This window comes from Ochlerotatus camptorhynchus, unplaced genomic scaffold, assembly GCF_037179485.1.
Source record: "Ochlerotatus camptorhynchus isolate MF236.1 unplaced genomic scaffold, CSIRO-AGI_Acam_v1.1 ptg000308l, whole genome shotgun sequence".
NCBI classification, from domain to species: Eukaryota; Metazoa; Arthropoda; class Insecta; order Diptera; family Culicidae; genus Ochlerotatus; species Ochlerotatus camptorhynchus.
In genome coordinates this window covers 353,043-373,726 of record NW_027040796.1, presented here as the reverse complement: position 1 = coordinate 373,726, position 20,684 = coordinate 353,043, and the positions used below count along the sequence as shown (strand labels likewise).

At 40.6% G+C, this 20,684-nt stretch overlaps 3 protein-coding genes across 7 annotated transcripts; 1 reads left to right on the top strand and 2 right to left on the bottom strand.

Annotated features, from left to right (window-relative positions):
* On the bottom strand, positions 1-6,048 carry LOC135707355 (uncharacterized). The gene is made up of 5 exons (XM_065229171.1): positions 5,805-6,048; positions 1,360-1,479; positions 1,210-1,295; positions 990-1,155; positions 1-928 (listed from the first exon to the last, which is right to left on the bottom strand). The coding sequence occupies exons 1-5, from the start codon at positions 5,913-5,915 to the stop codon at positions 38-40; spliced, it is 1,374 nt and encodes a 457-aa protein (XP_065085243.1). The 5' UTR covers positions 5,916-6,048; the 3' UTR covers positions 1-37.
* Positions 6,049-6,226: 178 nt separating this feature from the next.
* LOC135707340 (damage-control phosphatase ARMT1-like) lies at positions 6,227-16,943 on the top strand. 5 transcript variants are annotated; one of them, XM_065229152.1, is made up of 6 exons: positions 6,227-6,395; positions 6,506-6,592; positions 6,671-6,776; positions 6,879-7,102; positions 7,167-7,332; positions 15,911-16,943. In XM_065229152.1, the coding sequence occupies exons 2-6, from the start codon at positions 6,513-6,515 to the stop codon at positions 16,667-16,669; spliced, it is 1,335 nt and encodes a 444-aa protein (XP_065085224.1). In that variant the 5' UTR covers positions 6,227-6,395; positions 6,506-6,512; the 3' UTR covers positions 16,670-16,943. The 5 variants fall into 5 exon arrangements, with proteins under 5 accessions (XP_065085224.1, XP_065085227.1, XP_065085225.1 ...); XM_065229155.1 differs by having other exon boundaries at positions 6,500-6,592; XM_065229153.1 differs by having other exon boundaries at positions 6,492-6,592.
* On the bottom strand, positions 16,814-19,085 carry Tbce (Tubulin-binding cofactor E). The gene is made up of 5 exons (XM_065229147.1): positions 18,874-19,085; positions 18,701-18,801; positions 18,458-18,620; positions 17,417-18,332; positions 16,814-17,352 (listed from the first exon to the last, which is right to left on the bottom strand). The coding sequence occupies exons 1-5, from the start codon at positions 18,952-18,954 to the stop codon at positions 17,063-17,065; spliced, it is 1,551 nt and encodes a 516-aa protein (XP_065085219.1). The 5' UTR covers positions 18,955-19,085; the 3' UTR covers positions 16,814-17,062.
* Between the last annotated feature and the right edge of the window lie 1,599 nt (positions 19,086-20,684).

Below are 20,684 nucleotides of genomic sequence, written 5' to 3'. Positions count from 1 at the left end.
TATGTTATATTTGAGTATTCAATCAGCTGATCCTTCTCTATCCGTTGCTGAATTTTCCACCTACCTCCGGTTCACTGGAACCTAGCGCTTCCAATCGTTCCTGTTTTATATTAATATTTTCGCCACCAGTATCAGAAAACGTTTCTTCGTCATAACTGAAATCGCCATCTGTAGTGTCGTTTACACAGAGCACATGCTCCAAACCAACACCGTCATCCTTCGTTGGTTCTCTTCTTCTACGCTTCCGATTGCAAGCCTCCCGCTGCATTCCATTTGACTCGATGAACCGTTTCACCTCGGTATTTTTCTGCCGAAGATGATCACTGAATGCTTTCTCGTTATCCTCACTGGTAAACTCAATATCAGCGGCACTGACGACCCGATAGATGAATCGCACGAAATTTGGGAACATGTTCTTAAAACTATAGTTTTTATCGTTCACGACAACTGAAGCTTGATCTCCTTTCTTGGACCGACTGTTTCCTTTCCATGAATACGGTAGCAATACGGTCGGCACTATCAGCCTGCGTACTACCGTCTTGAAGAAAGGAAATCCTTCCCGTTTACCAGTAAGGTTATAAACTGACTGCAAGTATCGGAAGAACTTTGCCTCAAAAACCGGATTAGCCAGATTGACATCCAGCTCGGTTAACTGTTGTGCAGTTTCAATCTTTGCCATTTGTTCGAATTCTTCGAACGTTTCACTGCAGCGCTGCCTCAGATCGTCTCTTACCGACTCGTGTGGTTTGACATATGAGCCATTAGTTATTAACAGTTCAAGTCGCTGCAATATAGCACTGTGAACGTCCATTTTAGACCCAATTTGATCCAACCGTTGATGGATCGAAACCAAATCGGAATTGGAAGCGGATGTTACTTTTTTCTTATTGTTTGAGCTCGACGGAACGACCGGTTGCTCCTGTGGTATCTGCAGGAAATTAAATGAAGGAATTATGGGATGTTTACCAACGGATGAGATTATTCTTCACCTGAGCGCTGTTGAAAGCCGAATTCATTTGTTCAGATGCCAAGTGGGGATTTGAAATATTTGGCGCCACTATATCTTGCGGTTGCGGATGAGAATAGTTCAATGAGGATTCATGACTATGAATTGCGCGTTCTAAGCTTTGCATCGGATTTGGTGGGTAATGATTTCTATAATTTCAGTGAATTAGGGCAATGAAATTTAAAAAAAAATCAATAAATTACCTGCGTTCGTTGGGGAACATCTCGAATGCTCCACGATTGTGTACTTCGTTATTCATAGAACCAAATGGTTGATTGTACATGGTTGGCTGGTGGAACAAGGAAAATGTTTGAAATTAAATCATTTCTAATGACGTATGTCGCCGTACTTACTTTAGGATTTGCTAGTCTATCATAAGAGGTAATGCACATCTTACGAAACCAATCTATTCCTACCAATTTTCCATAGCAGTATTGACACACAAACTTGGGAAGTGCTGATTCATCGACTATCTAGAAAAGTTATAACATAAATTTATTATTAGTAATTGATTCATACACAGTAAAAACAGTTGCTGAATATTACATCGAACTAGGTGCACATAGGTCATTCCATTGGTTGTGTAACATTGCATCGGTCGATGTACACTGTTTATGGTTAATATAGATATTTGTTAGTTTGCTTCATTTATACGAAGTTTCCTGAAGCGTTTTGAAGATAAATTCTGAAAATTCGTTAAAGTTCAGGGGGGTTAACTTTAACGATTTTTTTTTCAGAGTTTGTTTTAACTTTTGAGAATTGCCCTTGACTTCTTTAAACGCTCAGATTAATAAATCTGGAATATCAAACACTTTCTCCAGCCGGCAAGGTTTGAAATTAGCGTTGAAGCAGACCCCCTTCATTCTTTTGAATTTATAGAGACAGATAACAGCGCCAAACGGTTTGTGGCGAGACAACGTTGAACTGCGGCGTTGGAAGGAAAGACGCGCACCGACATCATCTATGCATGTACGAACCCACACCACTGAGCGGACGGTACAGTGCAAATCAAAACACGAAGCTGTGTCATCACTCAGCTTCGGCGGCTTCCGTTTGCGTTTGCATTCGGCGGCGTTGACTAATACCTTCCAACGAAGAAAGGAATCAACGTAATTTTTGAATAGAATACGGGCTGCGTTGGTCAAGGAAGACCGCAAATTTTAATACGTTTGTTTAGCAATGATTTCGAAACGTTATTTCCAGTGGCTGGGGTTTTGAAATAATTCTTTAGGGAGAGGGAATGTTTTTCCACGCTAATTCTATGATTATAAATATTATTTTGAGCAACCTACCGCATCACACCACAAGTTCCCGAAAAAGTGTACTAATATTCGGAGCGTCCACCTGGAACGCACTACCACTAGCTACAAGGCAGCAACGGACTCTCACGTCGCTTAAAGCGGCGCTCCACAGAGCTGATTAATTCTCTAGGCTAATACCAAAAGTAGCTGTCGATTTAAGAAATGTCAAATGTTTAGACTTAGACTTTAATTTCATTCTTAACTCCCCACTAAACTGATTCAAAATGGTTGCTTCCTTGACCTGATTTATGGTTCTGTAACTGACAGGTTTTCGTTATGCTATCAATAAAGTACAAATTACAAAATTACAAATCATCAACTACTATTAGAGATTTGCATCTTACTGATACCGGTGCGAGGGGGGTGACACATCTAAATCTCAATTCTAGATGCTCAAAAAATCTCACACTAGCGAATCAATCTTCGGAAAATCATCTTTCATTTCTCGCATCTACTTGCATCGTGCTTCATCTTTTTGCAGGAAATCTTCAAAATCGACATAAATCTTCCTTCTATCTACTCAGCGTGCGTGCAGCTAGCCACAGCAAAACACAATCTTTTCTGCATCGTAGATAGAGTCGTCCCCCTCGTACCGGTGGGGATATTGAAAACTCTTTCACTCTAAAAGAAAAATGTATTACAAAACCATCATGATGCGAGCTTGGATGCGTGATTGTTTTCTCAAGTGTTTCTGTTGCGTATTAAGTGGTAATGATTGAAAATCGTAACAAATAACAAAAACGTGAGAATCTTGCTATCACAATATAATGATGATGACATCGAGGATGCTATCGTTATCTTCCCTCGGCTGATCATCAACGTCCGCGCTGGTATCTGTCATGCTGATACCTGTCAGTTGTTAAGCCCAGGTGGTGAAGTTGGCGGGGGACTCCCAACAGTTTAAATGTGCACTTACCAGACAGCACTGCACTCACATAAGGGATGTATATCCATGGCCTTGTTCGAGGAATTGATTAGTGGGATATCTTGTTAATTAAATACCTTTGCTGGAGGGACATCCGTTCCGCCATATGTAGTACTTCTGCGATCCCGGACTGAAGAAATGACTGGTTTGACGGCGAATGCAAACTGTTAGTAGAGGAGAAGAATGTAGCACGGGCGAGAATACTGCAACACCGCACGACATTGAATGTGGAGCGATACAGACAAGCGCGGAACAGACAAAACTCGGTTTTCCGAAGGAAGAATCGTCATTAGGAAGACCGAGATCGCGAGGCGTAAACAATACACGGAAGCTCTACGAGAAGGTAAATAGTTCGCGCAAAGGCTACGTGCCGCAAGCCGATATGTGCAAGGAATTGGTAGGTAACCTTCTCACGAACGAGTGAGGTTATTGAGAGGTGGAAGCAGTACTATAACGAGCACCTCAACGGTGATGCAGCAGTAAACTAAAGTGGCATGGCAACAGACCTTGGAGCACGAGCAGAAGACGACAGTCTACCGGCCCCTGATCTTCAAGAAATTGAGGAGGAGATCGGTCGGTTGAAGAACAACAACAAAAACTGGAGTACCTAGATAAACTAACAAGTGAGCTATTAAAATACGGTAGTGAAGCACTGGCTAGAGCGCTCCACTGGGTAATTACCAAGATTTGGAAGGAGGACCCAAGTAACCAACAAGCCCGCTAATTCACCTAATATAAAGCTTAGCATGCCCTATGTTAGCCGTGTATCAGCCTTATATTGCAAAAAGGCAAATTAGCGGGCTTGTTGGTTACTTGGGGAGATATTACCGGAGTAGTTGATGGAAGGTGTCGTATAGCCAATCTACAAAAAAGGGCGACACGTTGGATTGCTGCAACTACCACGCGATCACACTGCTGAGCGCAACCTGTCACCATTTGCAAGAGAGCTCGTGGAGCAATACCAGGCGGGATTCATGGGAGCCCGCGCTACCACGGACCAAATTTTCGTGATTCGGCAGGTTCTGCAGAAATGCCGCGAATTCATCCTTTGTTCGTCGATTTCAAATCCGCATACGACACTATCTATAGAGATCAGCTATGGCAGATTATGCACGAGTACGGATTTTCGGATAAACTGACGCGATTGGTCAAGGCGACGATGGATCAAGTGATGTGCGTTGTTCGAATATCGGGGACACTGAGTCCCTTGGATTCTTGAAGGGAGTTACGGCAAGGTGATGGAATTTCATGTCTGCTAATTAACATCGTGTGATCAGAAGAGTTGGGATAGACACGAGTTGCACGATCAAGTCCATCCAGCTTCTTGGCTTCGCCGATGATATTGACGAACTTTGAGACGATGGCGGAAACGTACATCAGATGGAAGGCTGAAGCTAGGCGGATTGGAGTTGCCATCAACGTATCGAAGACGAAATACATGAGAGGAAGAGGTTCTAGGGAAGACAACGTTAGCCTCCCACCCCGAGTTCAGATTGACGGTGACGACATCGAGGTGCTCAACGAGTTCGTATATTTGGGCTCCAGAGCCGTCGGTCCAAAATGATACCAGCAGAGAAATTCAAAGACGCATTATGGCAGGGAATCGTGCCTACTTTGGACTCCGCAGGACGCTCCGGTCGAATAAAATTCGCCGCCGCACGAATTTGACGCTGATTAGACCGGTGGTCCTCTACGGCTACGAGACCTGGACTATGCTCGTGGAGGACCAACGGGCCCTTGGTGTTTTCGAACGGAAGGTGTTGCGTACAATCTACGGTGGAGTGCAGATGAATGACCGAACGTGGAGGAGGCGAATTAACCACGAATTGCACAATTTGTGGGAAGAGCCAACCATCGTCCACATTGCAAAAAATGGGCGACTACGGTGCACTGGGTACGTCGCAAGAATGCCGCACGACGACCCAATGAAAATGGTTCTCTAAAGCTATAGTTGATAAGGTTAACATCAATTGGGCTTCATCTAGCCTGTTGATGTAAAACAATAATAAAGCGACCCAACAGGAACAAGAATAAGAGGCGCACAGCAGACGAAGTGTGGCCATGGATCGAGTAGAGTGGAGACGACTTCTTCGGACAGTACAGGACAACAAGGCCTTAGCCTGATTGAAGTATGCTTTCCATCAGAACCGTTTATTTTTATGTTTGGTGATTATTGCAATAAATCAATCGTACTAAAGCCTGTCCAAATTTATTCCTTTCAGATTTTTCTCAACACAACTCCCTAATATCTTTTTATGCTTATTAAACATGTTCGGGATATCATCCGAACCATTTGTTGAATAGTTTTATCATTTGGGTTATCGTTCGTTAATGGTATTTTTTTTATTAGGGCTGACATTCCTGTTTCGTCTGTAATACTCCTTTTTAATTTTAATGGTTTGTTTTTCATCTGACCGCCAGTTATCTGTGCTATTGTTTACCTTCAGATTTTAAATATACATTGAATTTAAAATTAACAAACCTAGCGAAACTGTAGCAGTATTACAGCTTATTGGAATCATTATCGTCTAAAAGTTACTACGGTCCCTAAAATGAACTGAATTTCACTTACCTGAAGGTCCGTAATTTTATAGTACACGGCAGCTACCTCGTCAAACGGTTTCGGTTTACCCTCCACTATCGGAACATTCCCGCAAACACGACAGGTGAAATTGGCCGACATAATTAAACGTTTCCACTTTGTGCTCCAAATTGTCCCCGTTCCGGGAGGCACATTTTCAAAAGATTAGGCACTCGAAAAACTCGCAAAATTACCAGGAAATTATCGAAACACTTTACGCGAAGCGAATTTCAAGCATTTCAAGTCGCTTTTGTTTTGAATTGCGGATGACAGATGCGCTAGGCTGGTTCTCACAAAATGCGAGCATGAATGATTTCGAAATCTGCGGATGCGGCCCTGGCTAGCGTTAAATGTCAATTCACTTTCACGCGCGTGTATCTGAAGCAAAACAGCTGATCCGTTTTGCGACTTGCTTTCTGTGTGTGCATTGGAAAATAATAAATAATCCGCTAGTTTACGGCTATTAGTTTAAGTTAAAATTGTGAATATTAGCTTTATTGTGTGTCAATTCTAGTCACTCGGCTTAACAAACTGTCCACGTCACGTTCTCAAGTGTAGTTAAGCAGTGAGAACAGTAGAAACGTAAGCAGATATTTTTTCCCTTATTTGGTAAAAGAACATTCTCATAGTAGGTCCTACTTTCATTTTCATTTATACAAGTCTTCTGCCGTTTTATAGGCTGTTAGTTTTAGCAAAGCAATGGAAGAATATCAAACCAAGTACAACTTAATCGATGACAAACCTCCACACAATGTTCCCCTCAAGGCCCAGTACAAGCAGTAAGTTATAATTATTGTACCTTCACCAGGAAGAAAATCCAATTAACCCTTTTTCGTCGCTACTTGTGTCGATTTTAGGGGCTTCGCGTATTACACGATGAAGGAGCGCCTGCCGGTCATCCTGACTCAGGTGATTGATCAGCTGTCCAAGGACAAGGAAGAAGTCGTGCAGCACTTCGGTGAGGTAGTATATACCAACTCCCAAAAAATAATCCCATTAGTTACATAAACAAACAAACAAACAAAACTGCTGAATGCTTGCTTTTTGTATCGCCCATCCTCGCAGGACGCCCGCGAAGAGCTGAAGCAAGCGATCGGTGAAATCTCTAAACTCAAGTATGAACTGCAGACGGATAAGGAATTTAGACCGATTGCCAGCGAGCTTGGAGATGACCAGGTGTGGAACGATTTCATCGGGTCCCTTGGAGATGATAACACCTACTATTCGGCGTGCTGGCTATATGCGGAGACCTACATGTACAGGCGGTTGCATAATATCTTCGAGAGCACGTAAGTTGCGGTGGATACGATTGAGCGCCAGGATAAAGTTCATGGATGGTCATTTCGATTGTAGAACCACGTTGAAAAAGCTGGATTACTTCCAACAGCAGAAGCACAAGGCTCTAACGAATTCCTACGATGCTATGGGTGCCGTGCTGCAATCGATCGAACACTTCAACCAGGACAAGGCTAGCAAAAGTGAAGAGGAAATTGGAGATTTTTTCCGCAAAATGTTGAAGGTGAGTGTCAATCTGTGTTGCGATGATTGAAATGTAAATGCTACTAGGCTACATATAGATTTAGCTCTAGACCAGATTCCCATGACGAATACTAAATTTTGTTTGGAACTCTCCTTGAAGTTCTTCTCACTATTCCCTTGGGTTTATTTTCAAAGTCAGAACCATCTAGAAATTCAAGTTGGAATGTCCTTTGGAAGCCTCCCTAGAACTCATCCGAGAATTCACCTAGACCGGTCAGTTTCAGTATTTTATCTCTTAGGTTCCTACAATTATTTTCGATCGGATTCATCCTGATGTTGTCCATTGTCGACTTGTCATCCCCAACCAAGGAATCAAAAATATCAACGAGTCGTATCAACGAAACGACAAATTGTTGACAAGCTGCTTCACGAAGTAAAGCTGAAGATGGTACATGTGTGTTAAGGTTCAATTTACTTTGATGCAAAATTCAAAGCAGTTTTTTTCGACGCATTATTCTAGATTGCAAAAAGCTCGCGTCATTTTGTGTAAAATATCAAAAGGAATCGAATAGTGTGAGCTTTTTGCAATCTGAAATAATGCGTCGGAAAAAACTGCTTTAGAAATTTTCCAAAAAGCATCAAAGTAAATTGAACCTTAATGGGAACTTTTTGTTATCTTTTCTCAATTCCGATCAAGCTATGTAGGGGAAAAGGATGTAATGTCGGCCTAAATGCCCCTAATTTGGGCCCATACATAAATTCAGCAAACGACTAAATTTTCAATAGCGACCAAAAATATCCATTAGTACCGTTGCAATGGGACCGAAGAGAGTAGCAGAGCTGAGCCAAAAAGTTGAGCAGGCCCTAATAAACCGTTACCATACACTAACGATATCATAGAAGGTACGACCATACAACATAAAGTTGGGATGATATCCCGAATTGGTGGTTAAGCCACAACAAGATTGCTGAGTAGAGACTTTATAATAGTGCACACGAATCACTTTTCTAGACTAGTTAATTCAGCTTTGTATAGAAGCAGAGTAAAAGCTGTAAAACTGCACAAGTCTAAAAATAAACCTAGTTGACTGTAAAATAGCTTCCAGAGTAGCGCTAACACAGTATATTTGACTATGGTGTTCATTTTTAAAGTAGTTAACGGTTTGCTGCCTCGATATTTGTGTGATCGAATTGAAAGAGGAAGTGACTTTCATAGATATAATACTAGAAACGCGGTTGAAATAAGAACACCACATTTCTTGACTTGTGCTTCACAAAATTCATTATATTATAAAGGAATAAATGTTTTCAATTCGATGCCTAGACATATCAAACGTTTAGCAACACTTACAGAATTTAAAAGACACTGCATTTCACACGTTAAAACTGTCTTTTGAACAGTTATCCAGTGATTTTTTTTATGAATTGACAAATTATGTATCTTGACGAAGTTATCACTAACGAATTATTTTATATGGATAGCTGTCATAACGACTTTTTAATAATTATTGTAGCACTGCAAAAACTATTTCTGTTCGCCACGAGGGTGATGATGGATTTTTAATATATGATTTTATAGTAGATTAATTAAAAAAAAAAGTAGTCTACAAAGGTTTGAGCCTCGCGCGCGTATTACGGATATAGAGGACTGAATTTAACATTTGATAAAAAAAAATGCAATTTTGAAGCTTATTTGGAAGATACTTTGAGTTAGTAGTAAGTTTTCTGGCAAATGTTGGGGGTTCGTGAGCATTCCTGACATTGCTGAAAATTATGATAGCATCAGATTGCGGGGTTACTAGTGTAATAGGATGCTTTGTTGATTGTTCATTAACTCTTGATTGCTTGTAATACTTATGAATATTTTAGGTGGACAAAAAGGCGAACTAAGAGGTGGACGCCTGAGCTTTTCCACATTTATATCGCTGTGAAGCAACTGTAAACTTTAGAGGGAATCTATATCTGTAACTGAAACCAGTTCGATTTTGTTTGCCAACCTGGTTAAAATGTCATATTCAATTATCTTAAAGATAAATCGTCCAGCTCAAACCTTTGTAGGGGTAAGAGGTGGGACCATCATCATCATCATTAGCTGAGTACAGGTTGTTTAGTGGTTGAAAAAGCACTTTTGATGTTTATGTTATTCAGCAAGAGTGGTTGGTTGTGTAGAAGCCATCTAATGAGTAATATATTTACTTTATTAGCTTTGTTTTGCAGCTACAAGTTGAAAGTTGATTAATATTTGCATACAAGTAACATTAGCGTTTATTGGCTGTTGTTATTCAGTACGACTGACAAATTAAATAATGGTTGTGAAAAAGTTGAGTAAACGCTCTCCAAAACCAGTTTGCTAGCTTCTGCTTGTAGCTGTATCTGCAGCTTTGTTTCAGCTACTTTACAGCACAACGCTGAAAAAGTTGGCTTACAAAGCTGAAAATGTTAGTTGGGATGTCTGTCTGTGGTATTACCATAGAGGTAACTCTAAGACAAGTAGGTCCCGAAGAAACGTGCTCAACTTTTTGGCTCACCTCTGGTACTATCTTCGGTCCCAAGCTTGTCGAATCACCCCTCGAAACATAGGAAAAACCAATAACCCCTCATTTGAAATAGCTTGGGACTGCTTGGGACCGTTGTTCTGGTACTGAGTGACCCAAAAATAATAATGATTTTCTTCGGGACCTACTAGTCTTAGAGTTACCTCTATGGTAATACCAACAATCAATACGAAACTAACGATTTTAAATTGGCTCACTACTTGACTAGCCTATTGGTCCCAAGCAAATCGATTAACGTATCCCATTCTACTATAAATTCCAGTACTACACTATGTTTGTTTTGATTCGCTATGAAAGTTTGACAGATAAAATGAGGGGTGATTTGATTTTCCTATGTTTCGAGGGGTGAATCGATTAGCTTGGGACCGAAGATAGTACCAGAGCTGAGCCAAAAAGTTGAGCACGTTTCTTCTGGACCTACTAGTCTTAGAGTTACCTCTATGATAATACCAACAATCAATACGAAACTAACGATTTTAAATTTGCTCACTACTTGACTAGCCTATTGGTCCCAAGCAAACGATTGACGTATCGCATTCTAGTCGAAATTCTAGTACTACACAATGTTTGTTTTGATTCGCTATGAAAGTTTGACAGATAAAATGAGGGGTTATTGGTTTTTCCTATGTTTCGAGGGGTGAATCGATTAGCTTGGGACCGAAGAGAGTACCAGAGCTGAACCAAAAAGTTGATCACGTTATTTCGGAACCTTCTAGTCTTAGAGTTACCTCTATGGTAATACTGCCGATACTCGCATAACTGTCCCATATGAATTTTCATCAATGGTGTTTATTTTCATTGAACTTTAAGAAATCACACTGAAAATTACATCTTTATATGGGCAAAACATTAAAAAATACCAAACTAGGTCAGTCCCACATTGAAAGTACCCGCATAACAGTCCCATTTGTCACATAAAAATAGATTGAAGTAAATTTTCATTTGTTAATATAAATATTCCGAGTTAGTATAAAGTGCGTGTATTTGATCAAATTTCACTTAACTATGCTTAATTTGCCTTAACGGGTAAACGTTCCCAGAACAACTTTTGCTCCTCTCCGATAAGACGCAACATTACATTAAGGAGCGTGTCCTTACGAGAGGCATTTTCTTGGATTTTTAAAGAGTTTTCCAAAATAAATCCTTCAGCGGTGGCCAGCTTAAGCAGTTTCTTTTTAAAACAAAGAACAGCTTTGGAGTTCTCTGTCGCCTGTAACAGAGTCGCTGTACTGCAATTCCAAGTTGCCCTTTTGAATTACGATCCGCCTGATTTTGTCAATGTATGGCCGATTCTTACATTGGTTCAGGGTGTATTGACTGACGATGAACGTAGATTGAAAAAAATCAGTTACTTGCATATCCAATGCTTCGACACTTTTCTTCGCTTTTCCAATGACATTGACAAACGCTGAATACGTAACTGGCGGAGTTTGGCGCATAACTTTCTCCACAGCAGCGTGAAAAGAATCTGCCACCATGAAAGTATGGCCAGACTCAAAAAATTTGATGACTATTTCGTTCGTCTGAATTGATGGGGAGTTGACCAACAATATCATATGAAGAAATAGTCCCCAATTTTTGTTTTGAGCGGCGCAGTTATCAAGCCAAAATGTTATTTTCCGAAGATTGGCCAAATGGTTGATGACTCGATGAAAACAGCTGATAATGTCGTTTGGTGACCTGCCTGCTACAGCTTCATGCCACAGGCACGCTAATACCACAAATGAAGTTGTGCTAATACTGCGTTGGAATTGGCTAGTTCCCAACTGGAGCGAACGTTTCGTTGAACACCAGAAGACGTTGGGAAAAAACGATCGTCTTGAAACCTTAAAGTCGGGGTAACTGAATGACCTAAAACGAATATTTTGAAAAAAAAAAATGCTTTTATGTTATTGGAAAATGTCACCTTCTGAAGGTCCACAGCTAGCACTAATTCGTCTGGTTCAACTTGGTCGCCATCTGCGCGATACTGATCACGCGATTCCTTGGCGAGCCTCATGTCACAAACGAAGTGACAGACGACTAACTGGCGAAGAAATCAATTAAAATAATGTGGTTCGCAGTAATAGAATTTTCTTAAAAGCTTGTGCCATCATCCACCAGATGGGCTAGTATTTTTGTTTTGATTTGAAAATAGTTGATTTTGTGTGCAATATGATCTTTGACAGTGTGCAAAGAGTGTATCATTTTGTCATTTTTTATGCATTTCAGTTTAGAGTAGAGTGAAAGAGATAGAACCAAAACATTCTAGTAGATTTAGTGCTGCCATGTGGTACAATCCATTAGTAGTGGTGTTGCCATGTGGTACAATAAAAAATTGCAATAGCAGGTTAGTCACCAAAGTTTTCGAGCCGCTCCGTCTGTCACTTCGTTTGTGCTCATGTGCTCTTCATGCTTCGCACAAACATAGTAGCCACGTCTTCCATCTTCAGTTTTGTGTCTCAACAAATTCTGATGTTGCTTAGCAGCAACGCATGCTTCACATTCCTCGAGCCCGAGTTAAACAATAGAAATGTTCAGCTCCTTCACGACTCTGCAAAAGAATGTGTAGCTCACTTTCATTTCAGGGTGCGCTTCTTGGTACTATTGATACATTTGTTTCTCCGTTATACCCGTTGGTGGATAAAGCCTGTTTGGTGCATGTTCACGACGATAGTGTGAAATCGTCGGATTGTACAAGAATACATGAGCTTTTACAGCATTCTTGCGATCAGTGCTTCTTACGTATTTTCGTTGCATTTTCTGTTTAGCAGATATGTTGTCCTCATCAGAAGGAAAGCACCGATAGATTATATTACTGGAAATAAATACAATATAAATGTTTAAATGATCTTTTAATAAATAGCTTATATTTCTTACCCGCAATGTTCTCCGTAGCCAATGGTGTTGAGAAAAAATTACGGCAAACACGCACGACTCGTTTGTCGGCCATTTCAAGCGAGAATGTATACGAATGCAGTTTACGGGGTTCCTTGAAATCGTGACGGTGTGTACTTCTCCTTTTAACAGCAACGCGATCCACCCTTTCGCGAAAAAATGCAGTCAGTCTAGCGATATTTAATTTCCAAAACGCACGGTGAATGTGGGTTCGGTCGTCCTTGGAAACATTGTCCGGACAACCTTTTCGGTAACCACAAGGTACAAGTTTCGGTGGATGAGAAGTGCGACGTTTTTTTCCACAACAGCTTTACGTTGTTCTTTTTTCGTTCTTTTACGACTTTTTCTGCGCTGTTCGACAAAATAGCTTCCTTCCGAATCGATGCTTTCACTGGTCACAGAATCCTTTGCAGAGTTGCTGTTATCACCGATAGCTTTATCGGTCATCAATCTGACCAACTTGCCCATCTTCAATATTTGGACGAGTTAAAAACAAAGTAGCTGTGCGGAAAACTTCCGGGTACTGCTCCGATTTGTTGTTCGAGTCAAATCCGTAGAATTCGTCTTCTGAACTCTCACATATTTTAATTGCTTCAAGAGCTGACATTTTTACTAAACTGTAACTTATCAAGCAACGCGAAAAGTACTAATCCAATGCTAATTTCGAAATGCACTTCTTACGTCTGAGGTAAACAACTCCAAGCGATAGTGCGCAATGGGACTGGTATGCGAGTACTTTTGCGCTCGTCAACGAAAGGGGCTGTTCATTAACTACGTATACAGTTTTTTTGGATTCTTGATTGCAAATGGAAGCGAGTAATTCGAAAACAGCGAACAAAAAGAAGCTTCATCCAACGTTAGCAAGTCTATTAAGCGTACACACTTAGAAATTGTCGCCGACTTCGGTAATTTTTACCGAAATCTGAACAGCTGAACTCCCAACAAACATTGAATGTTAAATAAGAGCTTATTCAGATAAAAATAAGCTTCTACAGCTAAAAAATGGCTTATTCAGCTGTTGAACAACTCAAATTGTTTGTTGGGCTGTTCGGTAAATTTTTTGCAATTCGATTCAATTGCTTTTCAGCTAGTTTGAAACTAAATCTCCACTAAAATGACAAGATTTGATCATTTAAACAAGGTTCAATATGATTAGAAATTATTTTCAAATTCATTAGCCTTTAAAATGAAGGTCAAAGTTTTACCGAACGTTCAGCTATTCTGATTTCGGTAAAATTTACCGAACACGGAAACAAAATCTTAGTGTGTAGTTTTGCCTGCTGAAATAGTCCAATGCACACATCCGGTACATTCGAAATTAAATTTGTAATTAATTTCTGTTCGTTGAACACGAGGCTTTCATGATTTGCCATTTTGACAAACTGACTTCAAATCCAAAAATTACAACTTCATCGACGCTTTTGAAATCATAACCCGCATAAACGCGAACCATAAATTGACCTTACCTAAAATGGTTAAAAATTGTTTATAATCCCTGCTAAACTTTAACTGAAATGGTTATGGAACTTTACATGAACGTTTAATGATAAAGTTTCAACCTTATGTATTATGGTTTTTTGGAACTGGACCTTACAAATAATGGGTTGTTAAGAACCATTACCATTCCAAATTCTTGTTTTCTCCATACATTTTCAGAAAGAGAACTATATAAGAACGTTCTTACTTATGATTTGAGAACATTAATGGTAATGGTTATGGTAGTCAGTAAGGTCCATTAATGGTTTTGTATTATCGCTCAACTTTACGTGGAATATATCGTGAATTGGTAATCAATAAATTACAGGCAACCAATTCTCGATATATTCCACATAAAGTTGATCGATGTTACAAAACCATTAATGGACCTTACTGACTACCATAACCATTACCATTAAAGTTCTCAAACCATAAGTTAAAAGGTTCTAATATAGTTCTCTTTCCGAAAATGTATGGAGAAAACAAGAATTTGGAACGGTAATGGTTCTTAACAACCCATTATTTGTAAGGTCCAGTTCCAAAAAACCATAATTCATAAGGTTGAAACTTTATCATTAAACGTTCATGTAAAGTTCCATAACCATTTCAGTTAAAGTTTAGCAGGGATTATATACAATTTTTAACCATTTTAGGTAAGGTCAATTTATGGTTCGCGTTTATGCGGGAAGTCACGCCTATGAAATGCATAAGCGTCTTATGAATTCAAAGTCATCCGGGTTCATAAGATATGCGTTATGGAATTCTTAAGTACTTTTGCCTCAGTGTATTGGACTCCCTGATTGGCTGATGGACTGAACAGAGACCAAAGTTAAATAAAGGAATTAAGAAAAACAACAAGAAGAAGGACCAGAAGTGCTTCTTCTTTATTCCTTTATTTTAACCACACGGCGAATAAGAACGACCTAAATTTGCGTTTAGTTCACTCATAATCGCCAAAAGTGCAGGAACTCAGCGATGAGTAAAATTTGTCTCATGTTTTCCCAGGTTTTTCCAGGATTTTCCAGGGAAAAATTCCCGAATTTGAGAAAAGTAAAGATTGGATTCACTCGGTCTATTGGTACAACTCCGAGACTGAATAAAATTTTCGTCAATTTCCTCATTTTCCGGCAGATTTTTTAGGTTTTCCACAGGAAACCATGAGACAAATTTACTCATCGCTGAGTTTCTGCACTTTTGGCGATTATGAGTGAACTAAACTCAAATTTGGGTCGTTCTCATTCGCCGTGCATCCATTGACGGCAATCGAATGTGCAGGAAAGGCAGCTTCCACACCTGCGTAGAATATAGCACCCATCCTACAGGGACAAACGGCTTTACTTCCCTTCCGAAGGAAGACGTGACCAGAGATTTTTGTGCCTCAGTAAAATCTCACCGACCTCGGCTGGGATTGAAACCAGACCCATTGGGGTGAGAAAGCAGTCAAGCTTACCACTACACCACCGGCGCCGGCCACCAGGGTTGCTTATCACTGCGTGTTTGCTCTGAACAAGAATCACTTGTTTTATGTCATATAGGTAGTCGAAACCTAAAATGATGAACTCATTGACATGACTTAGAACATGAGGTGTCAATGATCTAAATGTTGGTTGGTTCGTTCGGTAAATTGAATTCACTCTATTCCTGAAAAAAAAACTACCTACAATTCGTCGAGTCCGTTCTAACACAAATATCCCCTCCCGTTCTTTCCAGCTGAATCTGTGGGGTAATCGGTGCGATCTCTCCATCACGGCCGGCCAGGACGTCAAGCAGGACGGCGATCCATTCAGTTTACTGGAATCCTGCGACAATTACATCATAAGCGATCACACCGTAGAGGTGTGGAACCACGTGCGGCAGGCAAAAGCCAACGGCTCGGCAGTGATCGACATCATCAACGACAACTCCGGCTACGAACTGTTCACCGATCTCTGCCTGGCCGACTTCATCATCGAGCACCAGCTGGCGGCCCGGGTAAATTTCAACGTAAAAGCCATACCGTGGTACATCTCAGATGTTACGCCCAAGGACATGCGGTGGACCTTGAACACGTTGATGGCTCATCCAAACCCACTCTTGTCAGCATTTGGCAAGCGATTGCAAGCCCATTTCGACGCCGGGACGCTGCAGCTGAAAGAGGTGGACAACTTTTGGACGTCTCCATACGAATTCCATCGCCTAGAGAACATCAACCCAAAACTGTACCAAGAACTGTCGGAAGCACATCTGCTGATATTCAAGGGCGACCTCAACTACCGGAAACTGTTGGGTGACTTTAACTTTCCCTACACGACACCGTTTCGGGAAGCGCTACGAGGCTTCCTTCCCACCAGCTTGTGCACGCTGCGAACCGTGAAGGCGGATTTGATCTGCGGGATAGCGGAAGGGCTTTCGGACGAACTGGACGCTAAAGACGAGCGGTGGATGGTGACCGGCGAGTATGGCGTGATCCAGTTTGCTCCCAAAAAGTGAGACTCCGCGGGGGGAATTGGTTTGAAGAACTTGTAGTGCTTTTATATTTTGATTCGTTTGAAAATCCTGTTTTCAAAATTCTATAACAAATTTAAATTTTTCTGAATATATGTCTGTCTCTCTTTTTGTATTATTGGTGTACCTATGCCAAATTTTGAATGTCAAAGTTTTGTGTGCTTTTTAGTGCGCAAATAAATTACTAATAAATATTAGGTAGCTTTCAAAATAATTTGAACCATTTAGGCAACGAGTGAGACGAGAAAGCATTAATCTACGGTTTTATATTGTTTTTTTTTTTATGTTCGAGTTTCAACTGCAAAATTTTCGTATCCAATATCCATTAAACACAGAAAGAATGTAGGAGTAATAAAACAATACTCTACTTCACAACACTTAGAATACGATCGTGTCCTGGTCTTCGACCGAGTAGAAATCCAAACTCTTACCGTGGTTGTCCAGCGGAATCCGAACGTCCCGTTTGCGATCCAGGAGCGACAGCTGCAACGGATTCTGGTCCGGTGGTCCAAACAATTTCATAATGAGGTTTTCCAACGTTTGCAAATTGATCCTCTTGGGTACCTTCTTTTGGCGCATTTCACCGGTACGTTCGTTCAACAGATGCAGGTTCAGCATATTGGAGACCTTTCGGTTGTCCGGCAGGATGTGCTCCGGACTGCCTAGTCCTTTTGGAGAGAGAAAAAATGGTCAGTTGAAGTGCTACGATATCGCCGAGTCAACAATACTCACTGTCCATCACCCGCGGGTACATTCGGTGCGACTTGAAGAACGCCTTCAGCTGCTGGGCATCATTTCTTACGTGGGCCCACTGGACGGCATACATTTTCCACATGTCACACTCCGAGTCCCGGCGAAGCTTCTCTGTAATGCTGGATCGATTGAACATCTTCAACCTGGCAATCGAACCAACCACACGTGCAACCGTTTCCTCATAACTCACTCTCGTGTCCGGATCCATGGTCAAATGCTCCAACGCGGCCAGCTTGTCCAGCTCATTAAACGCAGCACACTGGTCCAGAATGGGATTCTCTCTCAGGTAAAGTATTTGCAACTTTGGGAATAGCGCGGTCTTCTCCGTGTGTGGACAGTCTGGGAAACTGATCTCCTCGATTCCATTTGCATTGAGAGATAACTCTTGAAGTGCTGGAAGATACCCTAGGGCATGAATCGAATCCCTACTGTTTATCTGATTGTTCTGAAGATCCAAACTATGCAACTGTGTCAGCGCAAATTCGTAGCTTTCTTCCGTTATCAAGCGAATGTTGTTATCTTCCAGCGATAAATTCTCAAGCAGTGGCCACATTCGAGCTAGCCGAACCAATTCCGCCCATGAGCCGAGGGCACATTTTTTTAGGATCAATTTCTTCAGGTTATGAAATTTCGTTACAAGCGAACTAATTTCTTCATCCGTCGGTCTGACCAGACGGTTGTTCGACAAATTGATCTCCTCCAGGGTCGGAATCTGTGCCATAATGTCTCCAACGATTTTCCAATTCCAAAGCAATGTCGCGGAAATGTCCAACGCATGCAGACTTTTGAAACAGGATAAATCTCCAGCGGAGTTTACCGGAGAATATGCCACCGAAACATCCACCAGATGATTCAAGTTGCTCTGCTTGCCTCCAACCTTCTCCATTCCGACAACCTATTACATATTACATAAACACAAACAGGAAATTTGTCAAATTCCATCGAATCTCATAATCGGTTCAACTTGACTGCATTCAACCTTGAATGGCCATAAATGATTTATCACCAAATTACACTCACCTCGAACAGCGATGCATGTAGCTGCTTCTGCACTTCCTTCATCATTTCTGCATCCAATAGGAGTGTATCCTTCGTCACAATGTACTTGTCGTGGATCGCTTCCAGCAGGGTCCAAAAAGTGGGAATCTTCTCCGGGCGAATCATCGACCCTGCATTCTCAGCTCTAACAGAAAACAAAGCAAAAATCCATCCCGTTACAATGATGCTGGGGTAAACAAGATTGATGACTCATCCCATCCTTACCTTGTTTGGAAGTACTCAACCCCGTTTACCGTTCCGGAATGTTTGCCCCGCTGGGGATCATCCCATTCGACACCGATCCATTCGCCGTCGGTGTTGGCCACCTAGAATTATTAGTCCCAAACAAGGTCAATACAAGATCCGCACCCACTCATATTTTTTTTCTATCAACCTACCTCTCCAATGTAGCGAATGGTTCCGTAATGTTGTCCGATTCTAATCCGGACGCCCACTTCCAAATGGCTTTGTGGAATCATTGTTCCGTTTCACTGCTAACGACGGTACACTTCTAGAAGATGGAACACTGAAGCAAGACAGAAATTTGAGATTTTTCAGAACAGTTGCTGCGTTTTCTTCCCAGAAAAGAGCGAACACTGCAACGACGACGATTTTTTATTGAAAAACAATCAACATCAGCAAAACAATGACATTTTGCATGAGCAGCTGGGAGTCGTTACGATGTGTTATGATATTGTAAGGAGGGGCTGAACAGTGATAGTTCAATTTTTAAATCATCAAAGAAACTCTCGCGCAACTTTTCCGAATAGACTACACGCTTACTTCAGGTTACTCACCGGGTGAGTCGATCGTACTCAATTTCGTCTGGTGCATTAGGTTGTCATAATCTGAGTAAAAGAGAAATATCAAACTGAGTAAAAGTCACTCAGTAAGCCAAATGCCAGCCGTGCCAGTGTCGGAGCAAACGCTCTAAGAAACGGCGAAATTATTGTATAGCACCGGTCGAAATGTATTAAGGTAAGTAGGAATTGCATGCAGTCGTCTTCAGCTCCAGTTAATGAATCTAGAGCAGGTAATTTAAATTTACAATTTTATTTTGAAATTTTTAACTTTTAAAAGTAATGATCGGGAAACTTTTGATTTGCCAGTTGGTTGACTTTCATTTTGAAAACAAACAGCATTCTACACACAAAGAAAAATCGTTGCTAAAATTAAAAAAAAAACACATTGTTATAATTAAAAGTTTGCATTGGTTCTTTTTGGTAGAAAGCAGTTAGCTTTCAAAACAAAAGTCAATCAACTGTCAATTCAAAAGTTTTCCGGCCATTAATTTTAAAAGTTTAAACTTTCAAAACGAATTGTACTACTGTCAAATGAAAACCCTAATAAAAAATTGTATGGTTAATTTGCTTAACGACGTGTTCTGGGTATCATCCAAACCATTTGTGGAATAGTTCAATGAATTGGGTTATCGTTCGTTTATGGTTATTTTTTATTAGGGAAGCCATACAGTGTTGAAAGAAAAATATTTTTTTTTTAATTCAAATCAAACTTTTAAAATGACGGGGTATTTTCAATCGTAAAATTAAATATTTTCAGTTAAAAACCAGCATTTTCAATTTAATCACGTCGCTTTACATTTTAAATTCTAATATATGTATTTATTTGGTTAATACATTGATCCAGAAATATTTTGAACACTTAACATAAATAACAATAACAATAAATCACAGACAAACAGACGTAACTCTTTGAAAAACATGTTCTTGAAAACATAGTATCTCAAAACATATAACCTCAGTAGCGACATCTATCTGGCTTCTCGCGGAAAACAAGCTTGCTCGCTAACTCGTAAACAATATTGCATGAAATTTCTATAGAATATATAGAAACGTCAAAGTGATCCGATGCCAGCGCTGCGGCGAGTAGTTCGCGGAACTGATAATATTCAAATCAACCGTTAAATGCATGAACGAAGATGCACAATGAAGAGTTACGTCTGTTTGTCTGTGAATAAATCATTATGACTACCCGATTTTCAAAGACGTCGTGGCGGTGGGTTGCTTCCTGGATAATGTAATGCATAATTACCTGGATACTAGATGAATTCAATCCGTTGAGTCAAGTTTGTCCAAATCTGGTGCTCTGAACTATGATGAAGTCCAACATTGGCCCTGCGAAACATCTTCAAGAATGTCGGAACCTGAAAGTGATAATCTGCATCCCGGTTAGCTTTCCGGTTCCGGTT